At 45.7% G+C, this 16,651-nt stretch overlaps 1 protein-coding gene across 9 annotated transcripts in view; it reads right to left on the minus strand.

The window, feature by feature from the left end:
- Positions 1-718: 718 nt before the first annotated feature.
- Positions 719-16,651, minus strand: part of LOC140403951 (carnitine O-palmitoyltransferase 1, liver isoform-like) — a 150,873-nt gene continuing 134,940 nt past the window's right edge. For 7 of the 9 annotated variants that reach the window (XM_072492239.1, XM_072492240.1, XM_072492233.1 and 4 more), the window contains 3 exons: positions 15,690-15,803; positions 8,235-8,327; positions 719-6,863 (listed from right to left, as the gene is read on the minus strand). In XM_072492239.1, coding sequence (XP_072348340.1) covers positions 6,780-6,863; positions 8,235-8,327; positions 15,690-15,803 — 291 coding nt within the window. In that variant the 3' untranslated portion in view covers positions 719-6,779. The remainder of the gene's footprint in view (positions 6,864-8,234; positions 8,328-15,689; positions 15,804-16,651) is intronic. The other 2 variants (XR_011938441.1, XR_011938440.1) reach the window with 2 other exon arrangements.

Raw genomic sequence — 16,651 nt, forward strand, 5'->3', positions numbered from 1 at the left:
ACAGAGTACTGAGTTCAGCTGTCTCTGTTGAGTTTGGGTTTCCCTCATGTGTGATTCATGCCCCACCCTATTTACCCTACCAGTTGGATGTTGGAAATTGATGCGGGACTTGCGGATCTGGGTCCCACCCTTCATTTTTAAAGGTTCCCAGAGTCTCCACGATTCTGTGAAACTCTGGGCTACAATTACAGTCGGCCCCACAGCCAGTCAGACACATACAATAATATCTTTATTATTGTCACAAGTAGGCTTACATTAACACTGTAGTGAACTTACCGTGAAAATTCCCTAGTCGCCACATTCCGGTGTCCACATTTCGGGTACATTGAGGGAGAATTCAGAATGTCCAAATTACCTAACAGCACGTCTTTCGGGACTTGTGGGAGGAAACCGGAGCACCCGGAGGAAACCCACACAGACACAGGGAGAACATGCAGGCTCCGCACAGACAGTGACCCAAGCCGGGAATTGAACCTGGGAGCCTGGTGCTAACCACTGTGCTACCGTGCCGCCCATGAAAATGGAGGAATAGCAATCGCGCCCAGAGCACGTGATGTCAGTGTTCGGGGCCCGTGACTTGTTCTCTGCCTAAACACTTTCAAATAAGCACATAAACACTCACTTTCATCCACGCATTAAATGGGACACATTCAGAAATCCCCACATGTCATCAAACACAGGATGGTACCTCTAAATAATAAAGACAGGACACAGATAGTTTCAGGCAACTGGCATTTTACTTCTGAGTGTCCCTTACTGATTGCATTGATACCTGCATAGACATTTACAAAAAAAAACAAAATGATTGTCAAAAGAAATGAGAGAATAGATAACAATCAATAATGCAACTAACACGATTCAACATAGGAGACGGACAACTCTTCTAATGACACGGAAAAAGAGAGCACCAAATGGAGAGAGATACCCGTTCCCACTCAAAACAAGTGGGTATTGTGCACAATATCTGACACGAGTTCTGGGAAACTGTAGCTCTGGCCAGGTTGATCACGTGTTCATGCTTGACATGTTGCATTGTCTGAAAAACATTCGGCTCAAAACGGTATTAAGAGGAAAATTCTGCGCTTGCCCTGCTTCCCACTTCATTCCTACACAGAGACAGCTGGGAGATGCAATCAGGAATAAGTCACAGCATGTGGCAATAAAGATCCAAGCGGAGATAAATTACAATGGTACCCGCTTGGCAGGGGAGGATGTCAAACCACAGAATACAAGCTTGGTAAGATTTGAATCTTGAATTTATCCCTTTGAAGATTTTATGGACTGGAGCTGTAATAATATGGGGAAATTCTTAACGTTTAGTTTGTTGGATTTTAAGATTGGTGTGAGTGAGATAAATAGGTGGCTGCATGTTTGAAACTGGGATTTAGAGGGTTTCGAAAGAGTGGAAATTATGCTCAGTTTCTGGTACATAGACTGGTGAATTATCATTCACTATTCTATGCAACATAAAGCTTAGGGAATGGTTTATGTCGAAGGCACCTGCCCAGTTGGTCAAGAAACACAAGAGTTGCGGCACTTGGTATTGTCGGATTTCAAAGTTAATTAATTGAAAAGGGGGACGAAGCTAAAGAAGCATCTTTTCCAACACCCCTTCAAACACCTCAAGACCCCTTCAAGCACTGACTACTTGCTGGGGTACGGTTCCACGGGTATCAGATGCCTTCCAGTGCCCCTTCCGTGTGTGCCAAGGCAATGAACATCAACATACTACTCAACTGTACAGAGCATAACAGTTGAGCCTGATCCTGACAGCCCCACATTCACACACAGGCACAAAAAAAGTCAGACACACAGAGATGCACACAAGTACACAAAGACACATACAGACGCATAGACACACGCAGCCACACACATAGACACAAGACACAGACACACATATGTAGGGATGCACACATATAGGAACAAACACACACACATACATGAATACATATAGGCACAAGACAGATACAGACACACTGGCACATGTATGTACAGAGACACAGGCACACACATGCGCATTCTCCCTCCCTAGCCAGGTGACTATTCATCCCCGTTCCTCCACCCTGGTTGAGATCAGCTGACTTAGCAGTGACTCACGTATCTGTGATAGGCCTGATCCACACAGCTCAGCCTGGCTGATCATGGGACATTTTAAAATAGCTATTCATCCTTGGTTATATCAGCTTTAAGTTATCAAGAAAAACAGGCGGTAGGTACACAGGGTGGGAGCATGTCAGATAAGTTAGTGGATGTGCACCCCCTCCCCACTGGGAGAGTATTCCTGCCTCACGAGTCTCAAGCTGTAGGGTTGGAACCCCACTCTAGTCAGGACGAGTGAGGCTGGAGCTGCAGCTCTGAATTCGGGGATAGCCGTGTTTTATGGGCCCAGCCTCCTAATGGTGTGGATTGTGGGAAAAAAACCCCAGTGATATCTGTGCAGAGTGTGTGCCTCAACTAACTGTGAACCTTTCAAAAATTGATCAGGCAGCAAATCTTCCTAATAGCTTCATGCTGTTCGCCAAATGGAAATGTGAAGGTAGGAAAGGGACAAGCAATTCAAACCCTAGTTCTAACAGTGACCAGGAAACAGAATGTGGCCCGACTGACTCTACTCTGACAAGTGCAAATTCACACCTCCATTGAGGCACGGCAGTGAAGCTACCTGACTTTTGTCCTTTCTTCCAAGAACTCCCATCATGAATGTTTGGAATTCCCTGGGTGGGGTGGGGAGGTCGATGGAGCAACCAAATTCCCGACGAGATTCCTGGTGGGAGTTTCCAGAATCTACTAGGTCACAGCAAGAAACAGTCACCAAACTACCTTCCCAGTGATTATGTTTCCGTTCCTGGGGCTGAAGGGTGAGGGAGGAATAGAAATTTCTTGAACTGTGATGACCAAACACCCCAGTGCATCCCACACTGCATGCGATTTGGGCTGCTGAATATTGTACACGGTTGGCATCTGAATGCACTTTACAATGGCAACATGGTATCTTCATCACCCACACCAGATATTCTGTGGACTTTCTGTGCACATCACCAACCACACAAAGTGTGCACCTTTGCCACAGGTTTGAAACAGGTCAAAACCCTGCTTCAATTTAACCCATTTAGTGAGGTTCTCACTATCCCACAAAAGGTTAAGAGTTTGTAATGATTTAAGGACACAATCTACAACAGTAAAATCTGAACATAATATAAAAGGTAAAAATTTGACACAAAATACACTCATTGCAGAGATACACAATGGAGGTAAATAAGTGTTCACATGACTGAAAATTGCAATCATATAACGTGGTCCTTTGGTTATAACGCTCTTTGGTAAAATGTTGGAAATCCCCTACAATTTAATCTCAAACCTGCACCCCCCCCCAAAAAAAATGCAGAGAGGAGTTTTACTGGGATGGTATGACTGGGGTTTGCTATGATACACCAGTTACACCACAAGCGAGGCGTGGTTTAATTTTGGTTCACTTTCCACCATAATAACTGGAATGTGAAGTTACAAGCACAGCATTAAATCAAATTGCACTTCTTTTCCCAGGACAGTGGACATCTTAGATAACTGGTTATTAACACTGGTTTAACCAGATCAAATCTCATAACTTTACCTTCCCGAGGGACATGTGTCAGGATTTGGTCAGGACTTTAATGAAACAGAATTGGAAATGCCATCACTGATATAGAATCATAGAATTTACAGTGCAGAAGGAGGCCATTTGGCTCACAGGAAGTGTCTGGTCACTTGCTCATACTGTTGGTGCTTTGCACCTTTCACACGAAGACCCGATAGATAGCCCTTACTGTGGTCGTCCTGACAGCGGAAGCATGGGACTTAGTAGGAACCAGCAATATGTGCCTTAATGGATTGTGTCTTGAAACTGGTACGGCAAGAAGGAATATTGAACAGCGCTAGTGTGTGCCACACTGCCTAGGTTGTATTGTGTCCCTCCCGTGGCACTCGGGACAGACATGGTTCGATTGTATCGTCAGAGGTACAAATGAAACAATGTTTGAAAAATGATTGTGCAGGGGGATATTTACATGTACCTAATGACAAAGACAGAACGAGAGAATGGTAAATGCTGCTTGCCAAAATAAATCCTTCTCACTCATTTTTTTTTCAAATATAAAAGGGGCTTTTTCAATCCCTACTGAGATCCAAGATTTCCATTCGGTATTTTATCGGCTATGATTCAAATTTTGCAAAATATCACAGTAAGCTATTTTAAATGTGATTGTCATTTAATCATTCTTAAATCACTTCTTAATTTTGCATGTGTCAACTTGTTTCAAGACTCCCAGCTTCTATTGCTTATTTTTTTTGGTGTTTCTGTCCTGCCAGACAGTTGTCTCGCAGTAATGGCTTTGTGAAATCGTTCATTTCATTGAATATATACAACTACATTGTAATTACCTTGGTCTTAAACCCAGTCCCTCGCTTCTGGTTAGCCATGTTGATGCGGGTGTTAAGCCTGGGGCTTGGCTGTGGTGAGGGGCTGGATTCTCCGGCCCTCCAGCCGCGTGTCCCTCGGCAGTGGGAGGCGGCGCGCCGTTCGCTGGCAGCGGCATTCTCTGTTCCTGCTGCTGTCATTGGGGTTTCCCAGTGAAGCCACTCCGCGTCGCTGGGATACCCGCGGGTGAGGGGGGGGGGGTGCTGACGGGACCAAAGAAACCCGGCAAACGGCTGGAGAATTTTGGCCACGGAAAGGTGAGAGCTGAATGGCTGGCGATAAGAGATGGCTGGCAGGGACGGGGCGCGCAATTTTTAGATGCCATTTTAGCATCACTGTTATAAATTACGAGGGGAGGGCAGGGATCCTTCCGATTTTAACCCCTGGCCTTTGTGCAAATCCATTTACAATTTGGTTAAAAACATCAAATAGTGGAAATCTTCGCAAACACATTTACAATGCTGCTGCAGGTGGGGATCAGGAGAGGGCGCAACTGCTATAACACCCACCCACCCACCTGAAAACATGTCTACGGATTTGTCTAAACAGCTGTTCCGTTTTCAATTTGGGATTCACCCTGCCCCAGACCCCTTTCCTTCAGTTCCCAGTGAATTTTATTCTGATTGGAGTCAATGGGAATGATTGAATTCCCCTCTGGTCGTCCCAGTGAACCTCCCACACAGAGGCTGCGAGAAGCAAGGGCTGTCCAGACCCTGGAGAAACAGAAACTGACTAACCAGAGGTCCAGTTTAATGAAGACAAATCAGTATCGTAAATAACTACATTTAAAGGCACCAACTTCAACAGACAGAGCTTGAATGCAGATTGACCACAAATTGAGAAAATCCAAAATAAAACAAAAACTGCCAGGAGGCCCAATGTGGGTTAAATAGGTGTGGGCAGGGCAGCTAAGTTTTTTTTTGCAATTGGAAACAATAATCGAGCTTGCCGCAGCTTTCTCTTTCTCCCCAGGGTAGAAGTCTAAATAATTGGGATTGATGGGTTAGCTAAATGTGAAGCCCACCTTTCTGCACACGAAAGCGGACCCCAACTGAATTTAGATTGGCGACGAGACCTCCCATTTCATTGCTAATCACCATAATACAGCTTGGGTACCCAGCGAATGAAAAATAAATATCTGACGGACAGGCAATAATTTCAACGGGCCAAATAGAATCAGTCTGCTCAGCGGAACTCAACTTCTTAGAGTTGCCGGTAGTAAATTCTGTTATCTCTTTGATGACATTCATTCCTTTCCTCCGCTGCCAGGTGAGCTCCTGCCCACTAGACCAGCCGTGGCCATTATAATCAGCTGTTGATTGCAGGACACAAACCGATGATGTTATATGCGCAACACTGCTAACGGTTGCAGTGGGAGCAGGAGCAACGCTGTTCCCGTAGGTGTGAACGTTTGTCCAAGCATCGGTTGCACCCGACGTGTATGGGAATACATCACTGCGTCCAGTAAAGGTGATTGGATGTTTTGCTTTAAATTCATGCTCTCCTCTGATGTACTTTGAAAGTACTGTGCAATTAGGTACAAGGAGCGTGCGCTGCCATTGAATCTGCACCCCGATCCCCCCCCCAACCCTTCATCTCCAGGAGTTCACGGAGCTTTGGATGGAACATTTCATTCCTCAATAATGGCACCTGAATAGATGACATACTTTGGAGCCCTGGGCCATCGATGCCCTCAGACCCAACAGAAAGCTGCATCTTTTTAAAAAAACTCTTTCCCCCACCCCACTCACAGCCGTGCCTGACAGATATTCTGATAGGGTGACGTTCCAATGTTAGAATTCCCTTCCCAGGCCTAATTCTGGGCCAATTGGTCGCTCCCATTTTGCCGATTGTCCCCAATGCTGGTATTCCTTCACTGTGTTTCCAGCTTAAGTTTGGAAGTTCACTGCAGTGTAACCCAAGTTTAACGAAATACAGGCAATGCAAGACCAAAGCAGCACACGTGGTGCAACTCATGCAGGGAAACAGAGAATGATTAGAAGGGTAAAAGTTATAGCTTAATTCTTCACGGGGAAAATGGCCGTTTAAATGTTAAGTTCAAGCCCTATCGCTTCCACACACCAAAATTCCAACGGTAAGTCCCTTTCCTTTGCATTGTTGTTGCTTTTTGTTTTTTTTTTAAATTTAAAATCACCCCCTTGACACAAATGAATAAATAATGAAAGTTGACACAAAAAAAAACAGTGCATACGCACGCCAAGTCCTTTAGCAGAACGATTTGTTCAAACAACCTTGGGTGCGCAGGATCCTCAGTGTTTTTTTTTCCTTCCCTTTTGCGGTGTCAGGACAGGTAGAATTATTACATTTAGGGCTTTTTCGCATCCAAACTGAAGAGCGCGAGGATGTCTGACATCGCTTCGGAGATGTTTTTACCAAAACGATGCGCATCCTTTCGGAAAGCAAAAGGAGAAAGGATTTAAGTCAGTATCATTTCAGAACTGTACATCTTTTATTTCCTTTGTGCAAGTAAGTAAGGCTCAGTGATCTCCAGTTACAGAGAATGTGGTTTCCCTGTGTGTCTACCTGAATCCAATCGTTAAAGTTAATACATATTCTTCGGTTTGTCCAGACATGCTGACATTTTAAATTCTTAAACTTTGTGCTTAAATCATTACCCCTCTGTATCTCTAACTTTCTCTCGCCCAACAGACAATGCTGTCTGCCTTCCTGAGGCAGCGGGAGGTGTAGACAGAATCAATGGGTGGGGGCAAGTTTGTGTGATGTGTTGGGCTGAGTTCACCACATTGCCCCCCTCCCACTGATTCTATCTACACCTCTTGCTGCCTCGGGAAGGCAGACAGTATGGTCAGAGACCCCTCGCACCCAGGCTTTCCCTTCCATCAGGCAGAAGATACAGAAGTCTGAAGACCCGCACATCCAGACATAGGAACAGCTTCTTCCCCACAGCTACTAGACTCCTCAACGACTCTCCCTCGGACTGATCTGTTCCCTGTAAGACACTATTCACGACGCCCTATGCTGCTCTTACTCATGTCGTATTTGCTTTGTTTGGCCCTTGTTCCGTACTGTAACCAATTACTTATTTGTCGATGAGCTGTGTACTTTTTCGCATTCCCTGTAACTCTCTACTATCCTTTTTTGTCTACGGTGTACGTTTCCTTGGCCGCAGAAAAATACGTTTCACTGTACTTCGGTACGTGTGACAATAAATCAAATCAATCAATCAACCTGCCCCCTTGCTCTTTGAACAGTCTTCTCTTCATTCTGTGTACCCCAACGTTCTGAAATCCCCTCGCTAAATCTTTCCGCCTCACCAGCTCTTTCGAAAAATTTCATAAAGACAACTAATTGGCTGCTGAGATGAGCTCTGCCTCTACAAATTTTATACTGGAACTGACACCCCCAGCACATCAGAACTCAAGGCACAGATCTGATTCCTACCTCCACTTACAGGGCGGGATTCTCCGTCTATTCACGGCGGCGGGATTCTCGGTTCCACTGCAGCGAATGGGAGATTTGACTGAGCGTCAGATTCACCGATCTCACCGGCAGCGGGGCAGACCCGTGACAGAGAATCCCGGCCACAACCTCCGGTCTGCTCTATCACTGTATGGCCCCCACCTACCACATTGGGGAAATCTCTTTGCCTGTCAATGAACCCAGAATATTAACAGCAAGCTGCAGAGTGACAATGAATTCACCAGGCATCAAATTTTGAGTGTCGGATGGAAGCATAATCCCTCTTCCCAACCAGTAACGGCAGAGAAAGGTGTGTAGGGAGTGTGAGCTGGGACTTTACCGTTAACGGGCTGGAGACCTTGCAGGAGACGTGGAAGTTGATTAGATTTTCTCCGACGATAATGTAAGAAACACCGTAACCATCATCGGCAACCTAAGCACGAAAGAGATAGAGGCATCAATTTAATGAATTGCAAAGTCAGTAACTTAACCATATCTTAATCTCTTACTTTAAAAGTAAATCTAAAGTAAATCTCTTACTTTAAAAATGGAAAAGAAATCTAAATACTCGTCCTCAGCTGGGAGTATTGTTTTAAAATACATTCTGTAGTATAATAATAATAACCGCTTATTGTCACAAGTAGGCTTCAATGAAGTTACTGTGAAAAGCCCCTAGTTGCCACATTTCGGCGCCTGTTCGGGGAGGCCGGTACAGGGATTGAACCCGCGCTGCTGGCATTGTTCTGCATTACAAGCCAGCTGTTTAACCCACTGTGCTAAACCTGCCTCTTAGTTGAACTGTTCTGTGTTTGAGTTGGGTAACTGATTTATGCTCGCTTTATTCGATTGGTTAAATCTGGGTGTGGATTCAGAGAAAAGTCAACAAAGGTGTAAAAAGAGCAGGAAGCCATAGCTGAAGTGAAATGAGACTCTTTCTCGGCATTGTACAAAGTAGAGTTTTTCGAAGTGTGGGTCGTGACCCATGGGTGGGTCGCGGGCGGTCAGAAGGATCGCCGTCTGCACTTTTGTTAACGCAGGATGCGTGGGGGAATTCAGGTTCATGGGCACCCAGTCCCAGCCCCCAAATAATCCAGTGAGAGAGAGAGATAGAACTGTGACAGAAGGAATGGGGAAAATATTGAAACAAAGGATAGTCGCTGAACTCACTTACTTAATCGTGTGGAATGAATGTCTTGTGCTGGTTTGCGCCGCCTCGCTTGCTGCCCTTTGCCCCACTCCTGACTTGTTGCAACTGCTCAGTGCTGGGAGTCAGCTGCTGTCACCAGAATCAATTCACTTGGTGATTTATTTCGACCACACAAACTACTGTCCCCTCAGCACTTTGAACAATATCACAAGTGGAACCCAGAAATACTCCTTAGTGACATAGCGTCCCAAATCTGCTAATTCCACCTCGCAGAATTTTTTGTTTAAATTTAGAGAACCCAATTATTATTTTTTCCCAATTAAGGGGCAATTTAGCGTGGCCAATTCTCCTACCAGGCACATCTTTTGGGTTGTGGGGGTGAGACCCACGCAGTCAGGGTGAGAATGTGCAAACTCTACATGGACAGTGACCGGGGGCTGGGATCGAACCCGAGTCCTCAGCACCGTGAGACAGCAGTGCTAACCACTGCGACACCCTGTTGCCCCTAACTCCGCAGAATAAGGCCGGAAGGTGCATGGTAACTTGAAGGTTGCCCTCTGAATCTCACGTTTATACCTAACTATTTTTGGAATGGTGGCAGGAAGGATAATGTTTTGAGCACTGAAATCGGAAGATAAGATTTTGCATTTTTTAAAAATATTAATTTGTAAATATTTCATAACCTTTTACAAAATAGTGTCTTATTACGTTTTTCCTATATAACACCTCAACAATCATATTCAAACAACAATTACAATATTTCAACCCTCCCACCACCCCCCAAGCCAAACCCCAAAAGAACAAAACCCCAGCTCCCCCTCCAAATATCTGACGGTGACCAGCTTCCTGAACTACAAAATAAATGGTTGCCACCTCAGATAGAACCTCTCTGTCAACCCTCTCAGGGTATACTTAATTTCTTTGAAGTGTAAGAACTCCATCAGGTCACTTAACCAGACCGTGGCACCGGAGACTTCCATCCAAACAGCAGTCGCCTTTGGGCTATTAGCAAGGCGAAGGCCAGAGGATCTGCCTTCGCTCCCATCTGCAGCTCAAGTAAATCTGAAACCCCAAAGATAGCCACCAAAGGGCAAGTCTCCAACTCAACCCCAAGAATTCTGAACATGGTGAAGGTGGCCCAAAAGCTCATAAGCTTAGGACATGACCAGATCACGTGTGTATTGTGTGCCGGACCCCTAAAACACTGCTCGCATCTATCACCTACTCATGCCTTGATTAGATGTATAGAACATAGAAAAATACAGCACAGAAAAGGCCCTTCGGTCCACGATCTTGTGCCGAACTTTTGTCCTAGATTAAGAACAAATTAACCTACACCCCATCGTTCTACCGTAATCCATGTACCTATCCAATAGCCGCTTGAAGATCCCTAATGTTTCCGACTCAACTACTTCCACAGGCAGTGCATTCCATGCCCCCACTGTCTGGGTAAAGAACCTACCTCTGACATCCCCCCTATATCTTCCACCATTCACCTTAAATTTATGTCCCCTCGTAATGGTTTGTTCCACCCGGGGAAAAAGTCTCTGACTGTCTACTCTATCTATTCCCCTGATCATCTTATAAACCTCTATCAAGTCGCCCCTCATCCTTCTCTGTTCTAATGAGAAAAGGCCTAGCACTCTCAACCTTTCCTCGTAAGACCTACTCTCCATTCCAGGCAACATCCTGGTAAATCTCCTTTGCACCTTTTCCAAAGCTTCCACATCCTTCATAAAATGAGGAGACCAGAACTGCACAGTACTCCAAATGTGGCTGTACTAAGGTTTTATACAGCTGCATCATCACCTCACGGCTCTTAAATTCAATCCCTCTGCTAATGAACGCTAGCAGACCATAGGCCTTCTTCACAGCTCTATCCACTTGAGTGGCAACTTTCAAAGATCTATGAACATAGACCCAAGATCTCTCTGCTCCTCCACATTGCCAAGAACCCTACCGTTAACCCTGTATTCCGCATTCATATTTGTCCTTCCAAAATGGACAACTTCACACTTTTCAGGGTTAAACTCCATCTGCCACTTCTCAGCCCAGCTCTGCATCCTATCTATGTCTCTTTGCAGCCGACAACAGCCCTCCTCACTATCCACAACTCCACCAATCTTCGTATCGTCTGCAGATTTACTGACCCACCCTTCAACTCCCTCATCCAAGTCATTAATGAAAATCACAAACAGCAGAGGACCCAGAACTGATCCCTATGAACCACTTTAAACTGAATCAGGCTGAGCCTAGTGGGCGAGGAGGTGGGACTGATTCTTTGTTGAGCCTCGCTCCACCCCCTCCCCCCACTGACTATAAATGCCCGACATCTTCCCTTTCCCTACATCCACCACTGAAAGAACCCTATCCATCAACGAGGGCTGAGGTGCCAAGGAAAGGAAGACATTTCCTTGCGTACAAAGGCGTGCACCCGATAAAACCGAAACAGGTTAGTTCTTGGAAGCCGGTACCTGCCCACCCACACCTCAAAATCTAGAAACAAATGTCCAAACCGCTCCAGCCCCTCCTCGTCCAAAGAATGAGTCCAAGGCCGCAAGTACAAAACGATGATTGTCACAGATCGGGGTCAACAATGACACAGGACCCAGCTTAAAATGCTGCCTAAACTGGCTCCAGATTCTCAAGACCACCACCTGACTGGAGTCCATTTAGCCAGGGAGAATGGAAGAGGAGCTTTAACCAAACTGGAGCCTCTGTACTGGTAATTACATACGGCCAATACACCAAGAACTACTGGATGGTGATTATGTGCAGGAAAACCAGATGATTTTGTTTCCGTCCCCTGCCTGGGGCAAGAAAACGTTAGTGTCCCAAAGACTACCTTGACAAGAGGATAGTCTGGTAAGTGAACGTGGCATAGGTCCCGAAGGTTGGCCAGTTGGCAAAAGTGGGTCCCATGATGAAAAAAGTTTGAAAAGCACTGGTATAAAGCACAGCAAATAAAGTTCCTACACACATAAAAACTACTGCCCATTGCCATATAGTTCTGAGATATGAAACACACAACACATTTGCGGGAAGTGGGTATCACAGGCCATGGCCAGAATTTATTGCCCATCGCTAATTGCTCTTGAGAAGGTGGTGGTGAGCGACCTTGCTTAACAATTACAAATGTAATCATTTCGTACAACTGTGTAGTTTGCGAGGCCATTTAAAAGGGCAGGGAAAAGTCAACCACCCTGCTGTAGGCCTGGAGTAACATATAGATAAGACCAGGTAAGGACCAGGATTTCCTCCCTTAAAGGACATTAATAAACAAAGGAGTTTTAATGGCAATCCATTAGTTTCATGGTCACCATTACTGACATTAGGAGGTCTTGTAGAGGAGCGGGTTAGCATCCCTGCCTCTGAGCCAGAAGCTCCGAAGTCGAGTCCCACCCCAGGACCTGATGGCCAAGGAAGGTGCGTTGCTGACGTGGTCAAACAGGTTGAATGTCAACTTGCAAATTCTTCAAGCACGTCAATGGAGGCAGTAAGAGCGGGAGAGGCTCCTGGTCAGTCACACTTGACATGGCGTGCCACTCCATAAACCCCCTGGCGACAGACTAGCGACTTGTCCCAGGAATTATTAGCAATGGAAACAGACAAAAGTCCATCTTAGTGCACCACTGGGTGTGGGAAGAGAATTGAAAATTTCTGATACTGACTGTTTAGTTCCGGATTTATTCAATTAACTGAAATCTAATTCCCCAGCTGCCTTGGTAGGATTTAAATTCACATCTCCAGATCATTAGTCCCAGTCTCTGGATTGCTAGACCACAGAAAAATACAGCACAGAACAGGTCCTTCAGCCCACAATGTTGTGCCGAACTTTTGTCCTAGATTAAGAACAAATTAATCTACACCCCATCATAAGTAATATAACCACTGTGCTACCATACCCAATAGAGGAAGATAAACATTTCATGGGAGAATCCAGCACACAACACGATTTGAGAAAGAATCAGAAGTGATGAGCTAAATAACTTTTAATTCTTTCTCTTCAGGAAGATTTTAACTATTTCCCTGGCACTCAGACAACCAAGTATTGAATATGAATTTCGGCAAGATACTCTCAGGGAGTCTCCACAAGGAGTCCCTGTCCAAAAATGTCCACCTATAAATGAAATGGTTAGAACTCTAGTCACAGCCACGTGATGCTCTGAAGGTTCAACACGTGGCTCTGTGCCGCAGTAGGGATCTGGTTTTGTCCAGCACTTAAGTTTCCAATCATAGAATTTTCAGTGCAGAAGGAGGCCATTCAGCCCATCGAGTGTGCACCGGTCCGTGGAAAGAGTGCCCCACCCAAGCCCATGCCTCCACCCTATCCCTGTAACCCAGCAACCCCACCTAAACTTTATTTGGACACTAAGGGCAATTTATCATGGCCAATCCACCTAACCTGCACATCTTTGGACTGTGGGAGGAAACTGGAGCACCCGGACGAAACCCACGCAGACACGGGGAGAACGTGCAGACTCTGCACAGACAGTGACCCAAGCCAGGAAGCGAACCTGGGACTTTGGAGCTGTGATGCAACTGTGCTAACCACTGTGCTACCCTGCTGCCCAATATCGGTCTTTTCCATTGAGTGGGGGGCAAAGTCACTGCTGTGCTCTCCTCAGCAACTGGATACTCAGTAATACTAACAAAAGCCATGGGATCAGCCCATCTGTCATTCCTTCCAACCAATCCATGTTGCACGAGAGCATTGCTGACAAGACCAGCAACTGGAGCTCTTAAGAAGATCACGGCGAGTGCCATCATGAACCACTGCAGTCCATGTGTCATAGGTACACTCTCCGTGCCGCACGTTAGGGAGGGACTTCCAGGATTTTGAGCTAGTGACAGTGAAGGAACGGCAACATAATTCCAAGTCAGTATGGCGTGCGGGGGAATTTGCAGGTGGTGGTGTTCCCATGCATCTGCTGCCCTTATCCTTCTCGGGGGTCCGGATCTTGGGTTTGGAAGGAGCCTTGGTGAGTTGTTGCAGTGCATCTTGTATATGGTACACACGGTTGCCACTGTGCATTGAAGGTGGAGGGAGTGAATGCTTAAGATATGGGATGGGGTGCTGGCAAGTCTTTTTCCTGGATGGTGTCGAGCTTCTTAAGTGTCATTGGAGCTGCATTCATCCAGGCAAGTGGAGAGTATTCCATCGCACCGCGGACTTGTGCCTTGTAGATGATGGACAAGCTCTAGGGAGTCAGGTGGTGAATTACTCGTTGCACAAGTCCTGGCCTCTGACCCGCACTTGTGGAGCCAAAGACCCAAATATGTTTGTGATGACCAGGCAGATCATATTATAATTCCACAGGATCCAACATAATTTTGTTCTGAAAATTGTGACCAATTCCAAATAACTCTCAGATGAGGTCATGCCCGCCTGGTACAGATTATATGCTTCTAATAAATGTCATGCTTCTAATCGTTTTCCTCTCATTGCCTAAAGATGTTAACTGTTAGGACTAGAGAAATTTACAGCTCGGGAGGCCATTCTGCCCATCATCCGTTTACTAGAGAAATCCAAATTTAAGTTTACTGTCCTGTGGCTCCCTTCGTGGCCCTGTTGCAACTTTCTCTGCTTCAAACGACTATCAATCTTCCCTGAATAGGAAGTGGGCTCGGCCTCAACCAGCCCCTGTCTAAACATCATTCCACCTTTCAACAATCTTCTGCCTAAATATATTCCTTCTCACCCCTCTCGTAACTCTCCGTGACCTTTTTAAATTGTTGATCTTTTGCCACTGTGTGACTCCCAAACAGGAAATAGCATTTTCCTGTTACACGATCAATGGACTTAAAAATTTAAAAACAAATCCCACTGAACCACTTCTTAGCCTTCTCTACTCCAGCAGAAATAGTTCCAGTTTCTCAAGTGCCCCCTTATAATCACAGTTTTTCATCCCTGGCATGAACCAAACAAATCTTTCCTATACATTCTCCGGACTTTCTATAAATGGTCCAACCAATGCTTTGTACAAATTTATCATTGGCTCATTCATCTTGTGCATCTATTTATACAATCCAAAATATGGTTGGCCTTCTCATTTGCAATTTTAAACAAGTAAGTATTTGAACTCCCAATTATCTCTGTTCACCTGCCCTCTTCGATATAGCCCTCAGGGGGAAGAGAAGGGTATGGGATAATGCCCAGGTGGTTCCCTGGCACTGTTCCGGGGCAGGCCCTCTGGGGAGCCCCAACTGGGAGGGGGGTTCCACTTATGTGTGCGTGGGCTGTATGGAGGGGGCGGGGGGGTGTGGTTTGCCTAGGGCGCTGAGAGCCCGGGTTCGATCCTGGCCCCGGGTGACTGTCCATGTGGAGTTTGCACATTCTCCCCGTGTCTGCGTGGGTTTCACCCTCACAATCTAAAGATGTGCAGGTGAGGTGGATTGGCCGCGCTAAATTTCCCGTTAATTGGAAAAAAATGATTGGGTACTCTAAATTTATTTTTAAAGAAATAACTTTATCTGCCACTTGTCCACGCATTTTTGAAGTTCTACGCTATTCTCCACACAGTTCACAATGCTTCCAAGTTCCGTATCATCCATAAATTTTGAAACTGTGCACCAAGGTCCAGGGAAGAGAGAACGTAAATAAACGTAACTGATTAAGTTTAATAACGAAGAAGTCACTTTACTCACTGGGCCAAAACCTCCTCCGATGGAGATGTATTCTGGATGATTCACAAGGTCGAATAGCTCAATCTGCTGGATGGGCGTTTGGCTTGTTGAGAGACACCACGGCTCTGAAAGCACCTTAAAAAAAATCCACATGTGGATTTATACAAGACAATCTACACGAGGACAGCGTTAATGCATAAGAGTCCAAATCAATCATTACAATCCAACAATCAAAAGGCATCCTTCATTCTCACTGGGTTCAAATCAAGACACTTCTCCTTGTCCTGCTTATTCTTTTCCAGCACCTCAAAATGGTCGATCCCCTGATCGCTATTGGTCTCTGTTGGACTTCCCTTCCTCTCATGATCTACTGTTAAACCTAAACTTGCTGTCACCTAATCACCGCTTCCCAATTTATCCCAGCACCTCCTCTAATATTTTCAATCTCACTGGACCTGCAAGATGGAGCTTAGCTTCTCTTGGTCGCTCAATAACTAACTAAAATCAGCCACTTCAATCAAATTAAATTAAGCTTTGAAATTTTTTTGTAGCATCTCAGGAGAGAAAATGCACAGAATCTTGTCGTCGACTGGAGTCTCGGCCAACGGCTGGAGAGCCCCATGTTGCCGCTTCCCAGGAAAGCCTGCTGCATCTTGTTCCACTCAGGCACTTGGCAGGACAACGGCTGACCTTTCCCCAAGTTCAAGGGGGAGTTCAGGGGGATGGGGCCCGCCCGAGAGCTGCTAGCCATTCAGGGGCTTCATTGAATGCAGCGCCACTGGGGAGACGGTGGCTGCTGCCTGTACTACATCAACCGAAGGCTTCCGATTACCAATGGACCCACGGACAGGTGGGTGAGTGATGGTGGGACATGAATTGTTCTGCGGAATCTACAGTCTCTGGGATGCATCACATTGAATTCAGAGTGAACTCTAGTCTTTGCCACTTTTTGTTTACATCTGGCACCCCTGTCGGTTGGCAAC

This window comes from Scyliorhinus torazame, chromosome 29, assembly GCF_047496885.1.
Source record: "Scyliorhinus torazame isolate Kashiwa2021f chromosome 29, sScyTor2.1, whole genome shotgun sequence".
Lineage (NCBI taxonomy): Eukaryota > Metazoa > Chordata > Chondrichthyes > Carcharhiniformes > Scyliorhinidae > Scyliorhinus > Scyliorhinus torazame.